Here is a 12514-nt window from a genome sequence, read left to right as displayed (position 1 = left end):
AAGTCCTAGGTTGGTATATCGTTCCGTTCTGTTCTTTGTAACTAACCACCGTAGCAGTTCTCCTCCAGCACAGTAACCGTGAGCCATCTCCAATAAAGAGGAGCGATGTCGCTTTCTAGTTGTGTATACACAGTAAGAAACCATGACAAGTCACTGCACAAGTGTCCAGCTGTTGTGCCACAACGCAATGAAACATTATGGACCGTTAGCTCCGGCTTGGTCTCTATAAGATCATACATAGCAGCAACGTGGCTGTGACGAGTATCATTTCTATTTGCCACTGATATCTCAGGGTATGTATCAAAGGATATGACCTATACCAAGCCCACAAACGTTGACTGTGGGATCTTGTCTTGGAAGATTCGCTACAACAACAGCAACATAAAGGTCTAGAAACATGAAATCCCATCTGTTTCCTAGACTAGAGCCACAAATCATACTCGTCATTGCTCTTTGTATGTTTTATAAAAGCTTCCATAGCCGCTTAAGCTCCTATCCAAAATAAATCCAAAAGTCTATCCCATCCCACCTCTTTCCATCCAGCCCCTCCCCCCATTCATAACAATCATCCCATCCATATCCTTTCTTCAGATTCTCCCCTCCCCCCAAGCCATCTCTCCGTCCATCCCAACGCATCCTTCACCTCCATCCCACCATCCCCATCCATCCCTGCCCTCTATCCAATTCAACTAACTTCCTTCACGGCCCCTCATACCTCTCCTCCTCAACCCACAACTCCACCAGCCCCCTCGCCGCCACATGATCCCCCTGCCTTATCAGCGCCGCAACATCCACGTTAAGCGGACTATCGATGCCCGGACAGCTCAGCAGCAAGCGAATAGCCCTCACGCACTCCAACACGCTGTAGGCGGGGGTCCATGCTTCTTTGAGCAAATCCAGACAGATCTCGCCCGTGGTGAGGGCTACGTTGGCGTGCACGATGGGCGTGATGAATTTGATGGTTGGTGGGTGGAGGGGGTAGGTCGGGGGGAGGGTGATGTGGAGGAGCCAGCGGCCTTCTGTTTTTTTTGGGAGTTTTGTTAGTAACGACACGAAAGGACTGAAGGAAGAAGAGGGGGGGGTACCAAAGGGAATAGGGATGGGGACGGGGAAGAAGAAGGTTGGAGGGGGAAGAGAGAGAGGAGGAGGGGGGGGGGGACAGAGGGGAGAGGGGAGGGGAAAAGAAAGAAATAAAGAAAAGACATACCATCATAACCACCACCTACCCCCTTCCCGTTAATCACGGCCTCCCAAACCAACAGCTCATCGTCGTTGATGGGACCTAACCGCTCGACGCCCTTCTCTTCTTTGGCTTCGATGTTGTTCCAGGTCGTGAGCTCTTTGATTAGGCGCTTGGCTGCGCTGCGGTTGGACATTGTGTATGTGCGTATGTGCGTATGTGTGTGTTCTGTCTGTCTGTAATTTGTGTATGGATGGTGTTTTTGCTTCTGTTTTGTGTGATTCGTATAGGTAATGATTGTATGTCTGATCCGGTAATGTATTGCTTGCTCTTTTCCTATAGAGCTGCCCGCCGCTTGTCCCTCGACTTGATTCGACTCGTTTATCCAAGAGCAAAGATTGACACGTATGAAACCAGTCAAGCTTTAAATTGGTGACTATCAGTCGGTTGTATCAGTTGTGCCACTGCTTGGTCGGTCGTCCGTTCGGTACTCGGTAGTAGCTGGACACGGCCAACACTATGCAGTAGGTATTCTCAATGATCCACGGTGACAAACCCCCGGTTCGAAGCCCGTTGGTCAAAATGCGCGAGAGCCCTTGGACTCTGGGTTCGTTTGTCGTCGTGGGTAATCGTGTCGTGAAGCCGATCGTTCTCGCGCCGTAGTTGTCGACCGTATGATCGCCAAGTCGGTATAGCTATGTCCGTGTCCAAAGCTTGTACTCTTGGTGCACGGTCCTCGATAAGCGATCGGTAACTGTTGGGAAAACCGGCTCAGTACTAGCCTGATCTCGTAAAAGGGCGTATCGTCGGTCGCGTAGGGCTCACGTATTGTTTGTTGATGTTTAGTCGGTACCTCCGTCTATGCTCGGTGTTGTTGACGTTGCCGAGGTGTTCAAGGTGCCGTGCCCACCGAGGTGCTGCTGCCAGTGCGGCTGATAGCAGGCGGTACCCCTGGAGGTGACGGCCCGGGATTCGACTTGCAATGTGCCGACCTTCAGCGCGCATCGGCGTTTCCGGCGGCTGCACCTACCGCTACGTGGCTCCGTAGGTGTGGATTCCTAGTGGTTAAAACCCGTTGGCGGTGTCACTGTGGCGCGCTGAAACCCAAGGACCCTTTGAATCGTTGAAGCCGAGGCTGAAGTGTTGTTCGTTCTTTGGGACGGTAATATTGCCCCGATGGCATTGACAAAAGCACGAAGACAGAAGGCACATATCAACGTGGAAAGCGCATGGTATCATGACTTGAATTGCCCAATAATTGTGTTTGCATTTGAAGCTCACTTGGTCAAAACCTTCCGCCCTAAGTTGATCGTAGACATTTGCAATGATATGTCCATAGAATCACAAAAAATTGTCATCGTCCACCTTTGAATCATATGTCCCTTGACCACATCATTCCTTGAGAAATAAACGTCTCGTCCCCTAAACAAATTTCTGGTGTGACCAAGATTGCTGCTGCTACCCCCCTTCGTCTCGTGTTATCTTGTCCTTCGTGCTATCGTCAAAAAGAAAGAGAACGCCCTATCCGTCAAGTTGAAAAGCCCCCTGAGTAAATCTCATCTAGATCCCCCAATTCCTTATTTAGCGCCACATGAAAGCAGAAGAGCCTTGACACCCATGCTCCTAGCTGGTTTCGCCTGAAAACATCGTTAAGCCTCGCCATTTTCCTTTGATTTCCAGAACTGTACAAACCGGCCGAGCCGCTTTGTCTTGCTGGGTTTGACTTTCTTCTCCGATCCGTCATCATTCACCGAAACTTCCATCGAGAGCTTGCTGCGCTCACCGTGCGAGCTGCTAACAAGACGACTAAGGCTAGCAAGACTCGATCGCCTTCGACCAAAGGCAGCGGCACTGAACGAGGCAGGCCTAGGCAGCGTGTTGGAGGATAGCTGCCTAGCTTGAGGGTTTTGCGCAAAAAAGCTCTCACGAGTCATCGACGAGTCCGCGCTGGTCAATGATGGGACATCGTCCACCGAAATCCGTACCTCCGGCCCAGGTTCGCCCATAAGCAGTGATTGGAAATTGTCCTCAGTGATGGATGACGGCGCTGTCGAGATGCGATGGGTATCGTAGGACAAGGGAGACCTGGGAGATGGGAAGGCCGACGACGGGGTCATCGAGTGAGGGCTGACCGGTGCGCATGACGCAGCAGTAGGCAAGGTCAAAGGACAGCAGTCAACTGCAGCAAGGTCCTTGGGACGGAAGGTCTGCCTGGGCGAAGGAGTCGCAGACCCCGAGAAGCTGTGTCTAGCCTGTAGCTCGTTCTGATATCCGTTGAAGCTAGGACGGGGAGAATCAGTGACGGATGTCTCTTGTTGAAGCGCATCCTGAGACTGGCTGGTCAAAGACCCTATATGGATTGAAGACTTCACGGAGGCGTTGCCATCCTCGTCGGTGTTTACTCCTGAAGGTACAGCAACAGATTCGGCTGCCGTTTCCCGTTGTTCATCAGCAGTGGGCTTCGCGACATCCTTACCCTTTGCAGAAGCCTTCGACTCCTCGAAAGTATCGGCCAGGGGAGTCTCCATAACAGGGGTTGACTGTCCAGTAGATTTGGGCGACTCGTCCTCGTCTTCCTCTTCGTCCTCCTCGAAGACATCAGCCATGGTCGAGCTGCTCCCGAACCGAGGGAAGCCAAACCGAGCAGCTTCGAAAGGTACCAATTCGGGTGCACTCTCAGCACGTCTGTGATAATGCATTCCAGGGCCAGTGAAGCCCCTCAAACCTGCAGCGCTGTGCAATTGTTTCTTAACGGTACCTCCCGCTCTCTGCGCCGCCTCCCATTCCGGGTTGCGAGGGAGAGGCGTATTGAATGGTCCCAATGCTGCGTCCAAATCAATCATTTGGTATGACGTCTCTTCGTCAGGAAGGGATGCTGGCTTGTATGAATCCCAGTCCTTTGCAGTGGGGTCGATTGATTCAGTCACCAGAACTGTAGGCATAACTGCCTCCGGCTCGACGACCATATCAACATCTGACTCGTTCACACTATAGGAACGCCGAGAAGTGGGTGTAGGAGTCCGCCGCAGTCCCTTGCCATTTCGCGATTTTTTGCTTTGCTTCCGAGACAGAATGGACCCGGCCCACGTCTTAACCTTCTTCTTTTTCTTGCTCCTCTTCTTCGTGAGCGGTTTCATCTCCGCCAGCTCTTCGGGGAGCTCTTGGGCCGGAAGACCCGGGGAGCGCTGTGGAGTGGACTTTGTTGATGCCGACAGCTTGGGCGACTCCGAAGACTTCGTAGGAGATGAAGCTGAGGAGGTGTCCTTCCCGAAGAAAGACCACTTTTTCGAGGACTTGGTGGGGCTGGGAGTCGCTGACGTGTATGCTGAAGGCGGCGGAATCGAACCAAGAAGGGGAATGGAACCACGGCGTCTCGGTGAGACTACCTCCTGGGCTTGCTCCTGGCCTGTCTCGGCCCGTTCAAGGACGGCTCCAGCAGTACTTGGCCGGTCATTGAGCTCGGGCGACGAATTAAAGGCCAAAAGAGTGTTCAAGCCCAGCTCCACGTTTGTGATGGAGATGACAGACGAAATACTACCCGAAACAGAGTGGCCGGGACGAGCGGTAACCGTACTGGAGGTGTCGCTAGAAACAAGCGACACAGGTCTCGGGATGTATTCGAGAGTATCAGAGAAACCAACCCTTGTACGGACGGATGGCTTCGGGGGTTCCTGGACTTCCGTGGTAGCTACTGGCTCCTCAACGGGTGGTGTCGATACCTCTGGAGCAAGGGGTTCCGGAACCTCGGAAACAGTAATTGCTGTTGTTGTCGTCTCAGGCTGCGACTTCTCATCGCTGACCAACGGGAGTTCCTGGGGAGGATCGACAGTCGCTGGGCTTGCCGGGGGGCTATCCTTCCTGGCCTCTCTAGCGGTAGGAGGGAGGATGATAGAAGACAAGTCGTGGCTTGAAATTGCGGCAGATCTCCGGTGAGCATGACCTCTGCGACCAGCAGACTTCTTTGGTTGCAACAAGGGGGAAGCCAAGCCACTTTCTGACTTGGTAGGACTAGAACCCAAGTTGACCGTAATCGAATCTCCGCCACGAATGCTGCCTCCTACAAACTCGCTACCTCCCCTGCGATGACCATGACCTCCGGGCCGGGTTGGAATTGCCATTGGTGAAGAAGGGGCCGATGGAGGAAGAGTAGGGCTGAGAAACGAGCTCTCGGTGAGCGCTGCTGGAGGCAAGGGGCTGCCGGGGTTGAATGAGAATGCGGGAAGGGCCGGGAGTGCAGGTGATCTGGACACAGGCTTGTCGATATCAGCACCAAGGGAGAAGCTCGGAAGCTGTGGCTCGATAGCGGAGTGTGGGCGTCTTCCAGTAGCGCGGGAGTACGATGAGGGCGCCGAAGAAGCCGGTTTGGCAGGAAAGACGAAGGGCGGATTGGGTAGCGGAATTTGAGATCGGGGAGTCTTGTTCGTCATGTCGGAAGCGGTAGTTGAATGATCAAAAGCATTGGTAGTCGATCCAACCATCATGTCGGGACCCAACATGGCCGCCATGTTTTTTTTTTCCAAGCCGCACCGCGGCACCACAAACAACGAAGACTTAGTTGAAGGTAAGCGACATTAATTGCCGGGGGGGACGGGGGTTGTTAAGCACGTCGACGCAATTGCGGTTGGCGAAAGTAGTGGTGAGGTCGGGAGGGTTGTGACGATTAAAGGATTACAAGGCGATGGATTGCGAACCTGAGACTCTATAGAGTAGGCAATGTCAGCGACGAGGGAGGTGTAATACAGCTGATTGCCATATGCCTGGTGAATGACTGCGGATTGGGCAATTGACGGCTGGACAAGTAAAAGGCGATTCATGAAGCAGTCATGGAAGCCATCATGACGCAAGCTGAAATCGCAAGGGCGGAAACGTACCAATGGTCAAGTCAGATCAGAGACGAGCAACCAAGGACTAGAAGAGAAAACTGAAGGCAGGGCAACAAAGAATTAGAGAGTTTCGACGCGAAGCAAAAGTGACGCTGGCGACGACAACTTTTTAGTTTTGGTTAAAGGAGTGGACGGTCAAGCCAGCGCAAATCGGTCAAGATCTGCTGCTGGAATTGAACCAAGAGGAAGGGTGGTGGTCGACGACAAGTGACGACGGTGAGATGGTGAAGAGGGAGAATGGGGTGGTGGAAAGAGTGAGGAAATGGAAAGGTGAAGATGCGTGGGAGCGGACCGTCCATGGACGGCAGGGTGAGCAGAACGAACAACAGAAAAACCACAAAGTGGGGCCTCAAAGGCACACCAGCCAACGGGAGCCGCGCATCTGCGCCTCCAGGTCCTGGCCGCTGCTGGTGCTCAGTGTGTCCTCCAGCGTGGGTGTGCCTCCAGTCACCCTCCAGCGGGTGCGCCTGCAACTCCCCAGAAGGGAAGGGAACTGAAAGGTGCCAGGTGTGGACGGCAGCCGCACTGTGCTGCACTGGAGCCAGAGTGCAGTGGGTGTGGGTTCCTTGCTCCTCCCCTGGCCAGAGCGTGCCAATGCGGTGCCAGTGTGCCTGGCTCCAGGATCGTCCGCTGCGCATCCACTCCTGCACAACTTCCCAAAACCAGCATAAACCAGGGGTAATGGATTTCGCGGTGGATTGCCAAGTGGGTTTGCAGCACCTGCAGCCAGTCAGCCGGCGCTACGACGCCCATCGGTATCCGCAAACGGGGAGACGTCTTTGGAAAGAAGGGCGGGTGCGCTGGTTTCCATCTTTCTAGAAGAAGAAAAGAAGAAGTGAAGACGAAGAGAAGTTCGAGTGATGAGCAATCGACTGGTTGAGGTCGAACATCCAATGCCAGCTCCCCAGCTAAAGAGATTGTCTTATGGTTCGCATCGCAAATACCATCACTTCCTACACAAGGTACGGTAAGGCAGCATGAACCCTCGCGAGCTTACATTTGTCTACCACTCCTTCCCAAGTAGAAGAAGTACAGGTAGTGTAGTCCAGCCTCGGAAGGAGAACCCCAAGGTCTGACATCGGATTTCAAGAGTGGCATGTACGGATATGCTACGGTGGACAAAGTTTAAAAACGAGCCTCTCTGTGCGCGGCTGTTGATGCTGGCACGGAGTACGGACGGGAACCGGGAGCTGGGACTCGCATCAAAGACAAGAAGGGAACATCCATATCGCCAGAGATCAAGAAGCGGAAAGGGGAAATTGACCTTGGCGACCTTGGGACACATCCTCCACCGCCTTCTCTGAGAAACCTGATGCAACAGTTGTTGTACACCACGCATACATACGCACCGCTCAGTCGCAAGCGGGAGTCCGTGGTTGCGTTGCGTTGGAGCATTCAAAAGGCACGGCAGCACGGCAGCACGACAGCACCTCACACGCATGTGGGCTATATTCACGAACCTGTATCCAGAGTGACGAGCAGCTAAGGAATCAGGGTAGGAGCAGGTCCGACATGGTCACGGGAGCAACGAAAAAGTGACAGATTTCTTGATTTTCAACTTCCTCTTGAGATTCTGCTCCGGCAACTTCATTCCATCCCGGTGCCCAACACCAAGACCAAGACCAAGACCAAGACCAAGACCAAGCAGTGAGCCATGGCACAACAGTCTTATATAACCATTCTCGCCAACTCTGGTCATCCATCCAAACCGGAAGAGTTCATAGACTCCAGACTCCATATCGCTCGCATGTTGCCTCCCAATTTGGCAAGAACTCTAAAGTGGTGGTGGGCAACAGGGTTCTCCATACTATGGATGTGAGTCCACCAGTTGCACAGCGTCCTGGGCGAACGCCTTCCCACTATCACTTATCATCGCTCATCGCAAGGCCAGGCCGAGCCAGTCTCCGACTCTTGTTGAGCTTTCACTTCTTTCTCGGCATCCCGTCTGCTCCCATGCTTGTTTCCCGTATACGTCGCTTCACATCAGCGGCACCCAAAGTTTTCCCCATTGCGAGTGGCAGGTAGCGTGGGGAAGTAGGACATCCTGAATCTCGTCAGCATCCCCCTTGTCCACTTCCTCTACTGTGGTACATATCCATCTTGTTTTTCTCGGCTATGGTTCAGGATGGACACGGTTATTTCGCTATTAAACTCTCCGTAAAACCCCCCACCACCCGTGGCAGGCAAATCGTCTTCCGACGGTCCAGCACACCGAAAACCTCCAGCCAGCCAGCCAGCCAGTGAGCGGGGTTTGTAGGTAAGGTTGGATGTGAAAGATATCCCGGTACTTTACCAGGCACGCTGCCAGCCTGCGCCTCCCTTGTACGGCCTTGCTGTGCGTGTCAGGTACCCCCTTAGCAATTAAAATGGCGCTCTTTGATGCTGTTCATCTCAAATCTAACCCTGCCGTCCCTATGCGGACGAGGATGTTCAACCACAAGTTACTTCACCCCTTGGCAACTTGCTGCCCTGGCGCAGCACCTCTTAAACTAGTAAGGTGTGTGGGGGATCATCCCCACTATCTCTACCGAAGATGGACGTAAACCGGCCGGTGCTCGGCGGTGCTCGGTGCATGACGAGGTTCAGGGGCATTTTCTGAAATCGAAACGTTTATAGTGAAAACTATATGCCGACCGACTTTACCCAGCATCCCCGATGAAGAAGAGTACGGGGTAAGTAGGCATGGGGTTACGGGGTTACGGGGTACAGGACCAGGAATTGCAGGGGGCGGCGGTGAAGGTCAGGGACGGGCGTGATTCGGTCACCTCAACTTGCACGCTTCCAAACATTCCTTTTTGTCGTTACAAGTTACGACCTGCCTACCTTGCTCGTTGCACATCTGTTCGTTTGCAATTCATCAGTTCCCAGAATATCATGTGTGTGCCAGACTGGGAAAAGTCTCGTGTGGTCTATTTTCCGCGTTGAGCTTCGTCCTGTTTGCTCATCTTACATAGTGAACCATATGTACTGCTATTCCCGAGCCACACATTTGGCCATTTCTGCCATTATGAATGGGAACGGACGACGTCTCGGGCCAGGCGAATGATCACCTCAGCTACAACGGGGGGAGTGGCGGGCAAATGGATACAAGAATGGCCCTCTGGCACTCCTCTGTCGTTCGTCTTTCAGGTGTGGCAGCGGCGGATATGATGCGGGATGTGTGTGTGTGTTTGGTGTTGCATCAGACACTGTTCCGTTATCAGAAAATGTTGCGATATCAGGAACCTTGCGGAATGTGAGAATGTGAAAAGAGACCTGTCGAGGCCGCTGACTCCTCACTCCAGTCCTGATCAATCCTGAGCCATCCACGCCACTATTCTCGTGTCGAACAACCCTAAAAGCCGCCTCCCTCGGTTCGGTTGAAGTCGTCGACGAGATCGAGTCTCTGAACCCGAACGGGCCCTGGCGTGCCCTGGGCTAAGGTACCATGCCATGCAACCACTGGCGCTAAACACTCGCATTAGCTTCAGCAATTCACTGACCACTCTGAGCTCGAAGCGCCCACCACACTTTGATGTTCGCAAAGTGCACGGATAACTGTGCATGACGCCACAGAGGCCCTGAAGCCATTCAGCCGACGAGACGCAGGGCACTTGGGCGGGCAGGGAGAAAATGGAAAGCGATTGAGACCGGCCAACGGGTTCTTTTGAGGGGAAGATGACAGTGGCTTGTGAGTGGGAAAAAGTGATATGTGTTGCGTAGAAACGTCTTTCCCCTCCCTTTATTCGATTTGTGGCGGTTGTCCAGACTCTCCAGACTCCCTCAGAGGCGTGAGGCGTGAGGCGTGGTAGGGTTCTCCTCCACGTTCTTCTTTCCATTTTCAGACGAGGGAACCGGGCATTCCTGGCGTCGTCGACTCGTCGTGAATCACGTCCAGTGGACTGTGATAGTGGTTCACTGGCAGGACTGGCCATTCAAAAACAGTGCCTGCTCGATGGGGACGAATGCATGTCAAAAAGCCGCTACTGCGCGTACTAGAGCGAACTTGCTACCCCGTACTGTACACTACTGCAGGAAGGCAACCGCTGTTGAGATCGGTTGATTGATTGATGGATCACGGATCGATCTACGTCCGCCGTGCCTTTCTGCACGCGCGGGGGTCCCGTTTTGCTGTGTGTCTTTTTTCTCCCCGCCTCTTTCCATCTTCGAAAGCAGGCCGGCGGAGGCCTATCTCGCCATCGATCCCGTCGTCTTCGTCGTCTCTTCCTAGCCAGTCATTCATCGATTCAGCAACACCTACTGGGGCAGAGTCCGAAATAGCAATATGTAGAATCTCGGACGAATACGAAATGTGTATCCTTCGCCTCGGCCCTTTCGGGCAAATTACCACCACCTATACAACACCGCAGTGGACAGCATCCCGAGGGAATTTGAAAAACTTAACCACTATAGTATACGTATACCGACGGTTGTTATGCAAGCACTATAATATCCGGCAGTTCAGCCAATTGTGTGGTCTGAAAGAGATTTTGTGTCAGACACAAAAAGATCAGAGGACCGAGACCAGATCGCCTTGGTACTGCAATCGCAGAGATGCAGAGACGGCGGGATGCCTCGTCTGTTCGTGAAAGGCATACTGTACGTATCGACATTTTGAGAACCTGGGAAGGGGCGAATGAGCGCTTCCCAACACTGACCCCAGGGCCTTGGGAAAGAAAAGAAAGGGGCAATGCTTCTTCGTGTCCCAACTCAACAGCCAAATGCCGTTCTGTAGAGGTAATCCGATCTCGAGTAAAGGAGAAGAAACCAAGGGTCTTTTTCACCCCTCGGTACACGTGTGGTATGCACACTAGAAGGAATGCAGACGATGCTGGAGAAGTAAAAATTTGGTCGAGAAGAATGCCCGATCCCAGGTCTCAAAACACGGCCCGGCCGGCCTATCATCGTCAACCTGTGTTTCCCCCACGGGGCATGCGGGAGGAAATGTGATGTGCTCTGTTTCGACGAACCCTGAAGCACTACGACGCTGGCTTTAACGAACCGAGAAGTGTAAAGAGAGGATGGATGGACAGACGCGGAGGCGAAAGTATCGAGGGAGGGAGGGAGGGCAGCGACTGGTTCACAACTCGAATGAATCAGCCAGTAAGGCTTGGAGAACCCAGCCCAGGAATAAGGTGTGGTGTAGTTCTTGTGAATGTTGATCATATTGAATGGTTCGTGAGAAGTTCGGTTCTCCCATGACTAAGGTACACTAGAACTCCAGTAAGAGCATCCCAAAGGGTTCTAGCTGGAAGGAGGGAAGAGCAACGGGAAGAAAGAGGTGGGGTCCTTCCTGATCCTTGTCTGCGGTTGAGTTTCGAACAGAAATCCAATATCAACCCGCGATAACACATCTTATAGAGGTATGTTTCAACAACTTCCTTCATGATCACTATCATCATCATTTAATATCGGGCTGTCTGCCATCCTTGGGTTGGGTCAGTACTGTAATTACATGCACGAACACGAACAAGTTCAGCAACAGCCCTATCCTGCCCACATACCGTACGAGCGTACATAGTACGTCGTCTATTGAAATCATCAAACTTCCAATGAAACGAAACTCTACGCGATCCCGTACTGATTCCCGAATTTCGCATCTCGCGCATCGTCGCTCGCTTCGGCAGTGGTGGCCGTAGCCGACCGATTGCACATTCCTAGTACCCGTACTAAACTGTACATCGCCTAATCGTGCGCGTGTCCATACGATGTTTGTGAACAGTGAGAGCTGCGTTTCTTCGCTTTCGAGAGCTTCATCGATCGAAACTGTGCCGTGCCTCACTCCATGACAAGGAGCAGCCCTGATCAAGGTTGCAAAAGTGGGGGCCTCGGGGGCGTCCGTCCTCGTCTATTGTTTGTCCTCTTCTTTTTATACGCGGAACTGGGAGACCGGGGAAGAAGGGGAGACAAACCAACTTCGAGAGTGCGATATAGCGACTCATTATTGCAGCCCTCTTTTTCTTCTTTGGAGCCGGACGGCGGGATGGGAAGATGGTTGTTCTTCATGTGTTTCTTACAGGATGCTCAAGATAACAAGTGGAAGATGTCGTATACTCGTATCTGTATCCGGCAGATAATCGTCAGCCACTGCAACTCCAACAACGATGAAAAGCCGGCCGGATCCCTGAAGGGTACAGCGACGTCGTTTCCTCAAGCGTAAAAGACAGTCCTCGAAGCGAGCATGTTAATCGTGGCTGTGCCAAAACTTCTTGCACATACCCTAGGTATAGCTGGTATAAGGACTTGATTCGACTTTCATAAAATGTGCACAAAAGACACACAAAACCCAGCAAAGGTGGTCGGTCCTCTTCCCATCCCGGCTCAAACCCATTTCGAACGCTTCCATCCAGGGCCGAGCGGGACTTTTGATCCTTGCTGTCTCCTTGTTCTGTTCTGAAACCATGAAACATTTCCCCGGATTTTACTGTGTGCTGAGCTAGGTGTAGGTATTGCTTCACTTCTGTCCTCCCAC

The 12514-nt window shown here is 52.7% G+C and overlaps 3 protein-coding genes across 3 annotated transcripts; all 3 read right to left on the bottom strand.

The window, feature by feature from the left end:
* Positions 1-554: 554 nt before the first annotated feature.
* Positions 555-1666, bottom strand: B0H65DRAFT_4160 (ubiquitin-conjugating enzyme/RWD-like protein). Its single transcript, XM_062824013.1, has 2 exons — positions 1208-1666; positions 555-1019 (listed from the first exon to the last, which is right to left on the bottom strand). Exons 1-2 carry the CDS (start codon positions 1374-1376, stop codon positions 700-702), a joined length of 489 nt encoding a protein of 162 aa, XP_062685588.1. The 5' UTR covers positions 1377-1666; the 3' UTR covers positions 555-699.
* Positions 1667-2362: 696 nt separating this feature from the next.
* On the bottom strand, positions 2363-5882 carry B0H65DRAFT_4146 (uncharacterized protein). Its single transcript, XM_062823922.1, has one exon. It carries the CDS (start codon positions 5683-5685, stop codon positions 2830-2832), a length of 2856 nt encoding a protein of 951 aa, XP_062685587.1. The 5' UTR covers positions 5686-5882; the 3' UTR covers positions 2363-2829.
* A 3070-nt stretch (positions 5883-8952) lies between these two features.
* On the bottom strand, positions 8953-10197 carry B0H65DRAFT_447552 (uncharacterized protein). Its single transcript, XM_062825867.1, has one exon. The coding sequence runs from the start codon at positions 9975-9977 to the stop codon at positions 9354-9356; it is 624 nt and encodes a 207-aa protein (XP_062685586.1). The 5' UTR covers positions 9978-10197; the 3' UTR covers positions 8953-9353.
* Positions 10198-12514: the final 2317 nt, after the last annotated feature.

Source organism: Neurospora tetraspora (assembly GCF_033439725.1).
Source record: "Neurospora tetraspora strain CBS 560.94 chromosome Unknown B0H65scaffold_1, whole genome shotgun sequence".
NCBI classification, from domain to species: Eukaryota; Fungi; Ascomycota; class Sordariomycetes; order Sordariales; family Sordariaceae; genus Neurospora; species Neurospora tetraspora.
The sequence above is the reverse complement of the archived record's forward strand: the minus strand, read 5'-3'. Positions and strand labels throughout refer to the sequence as shown.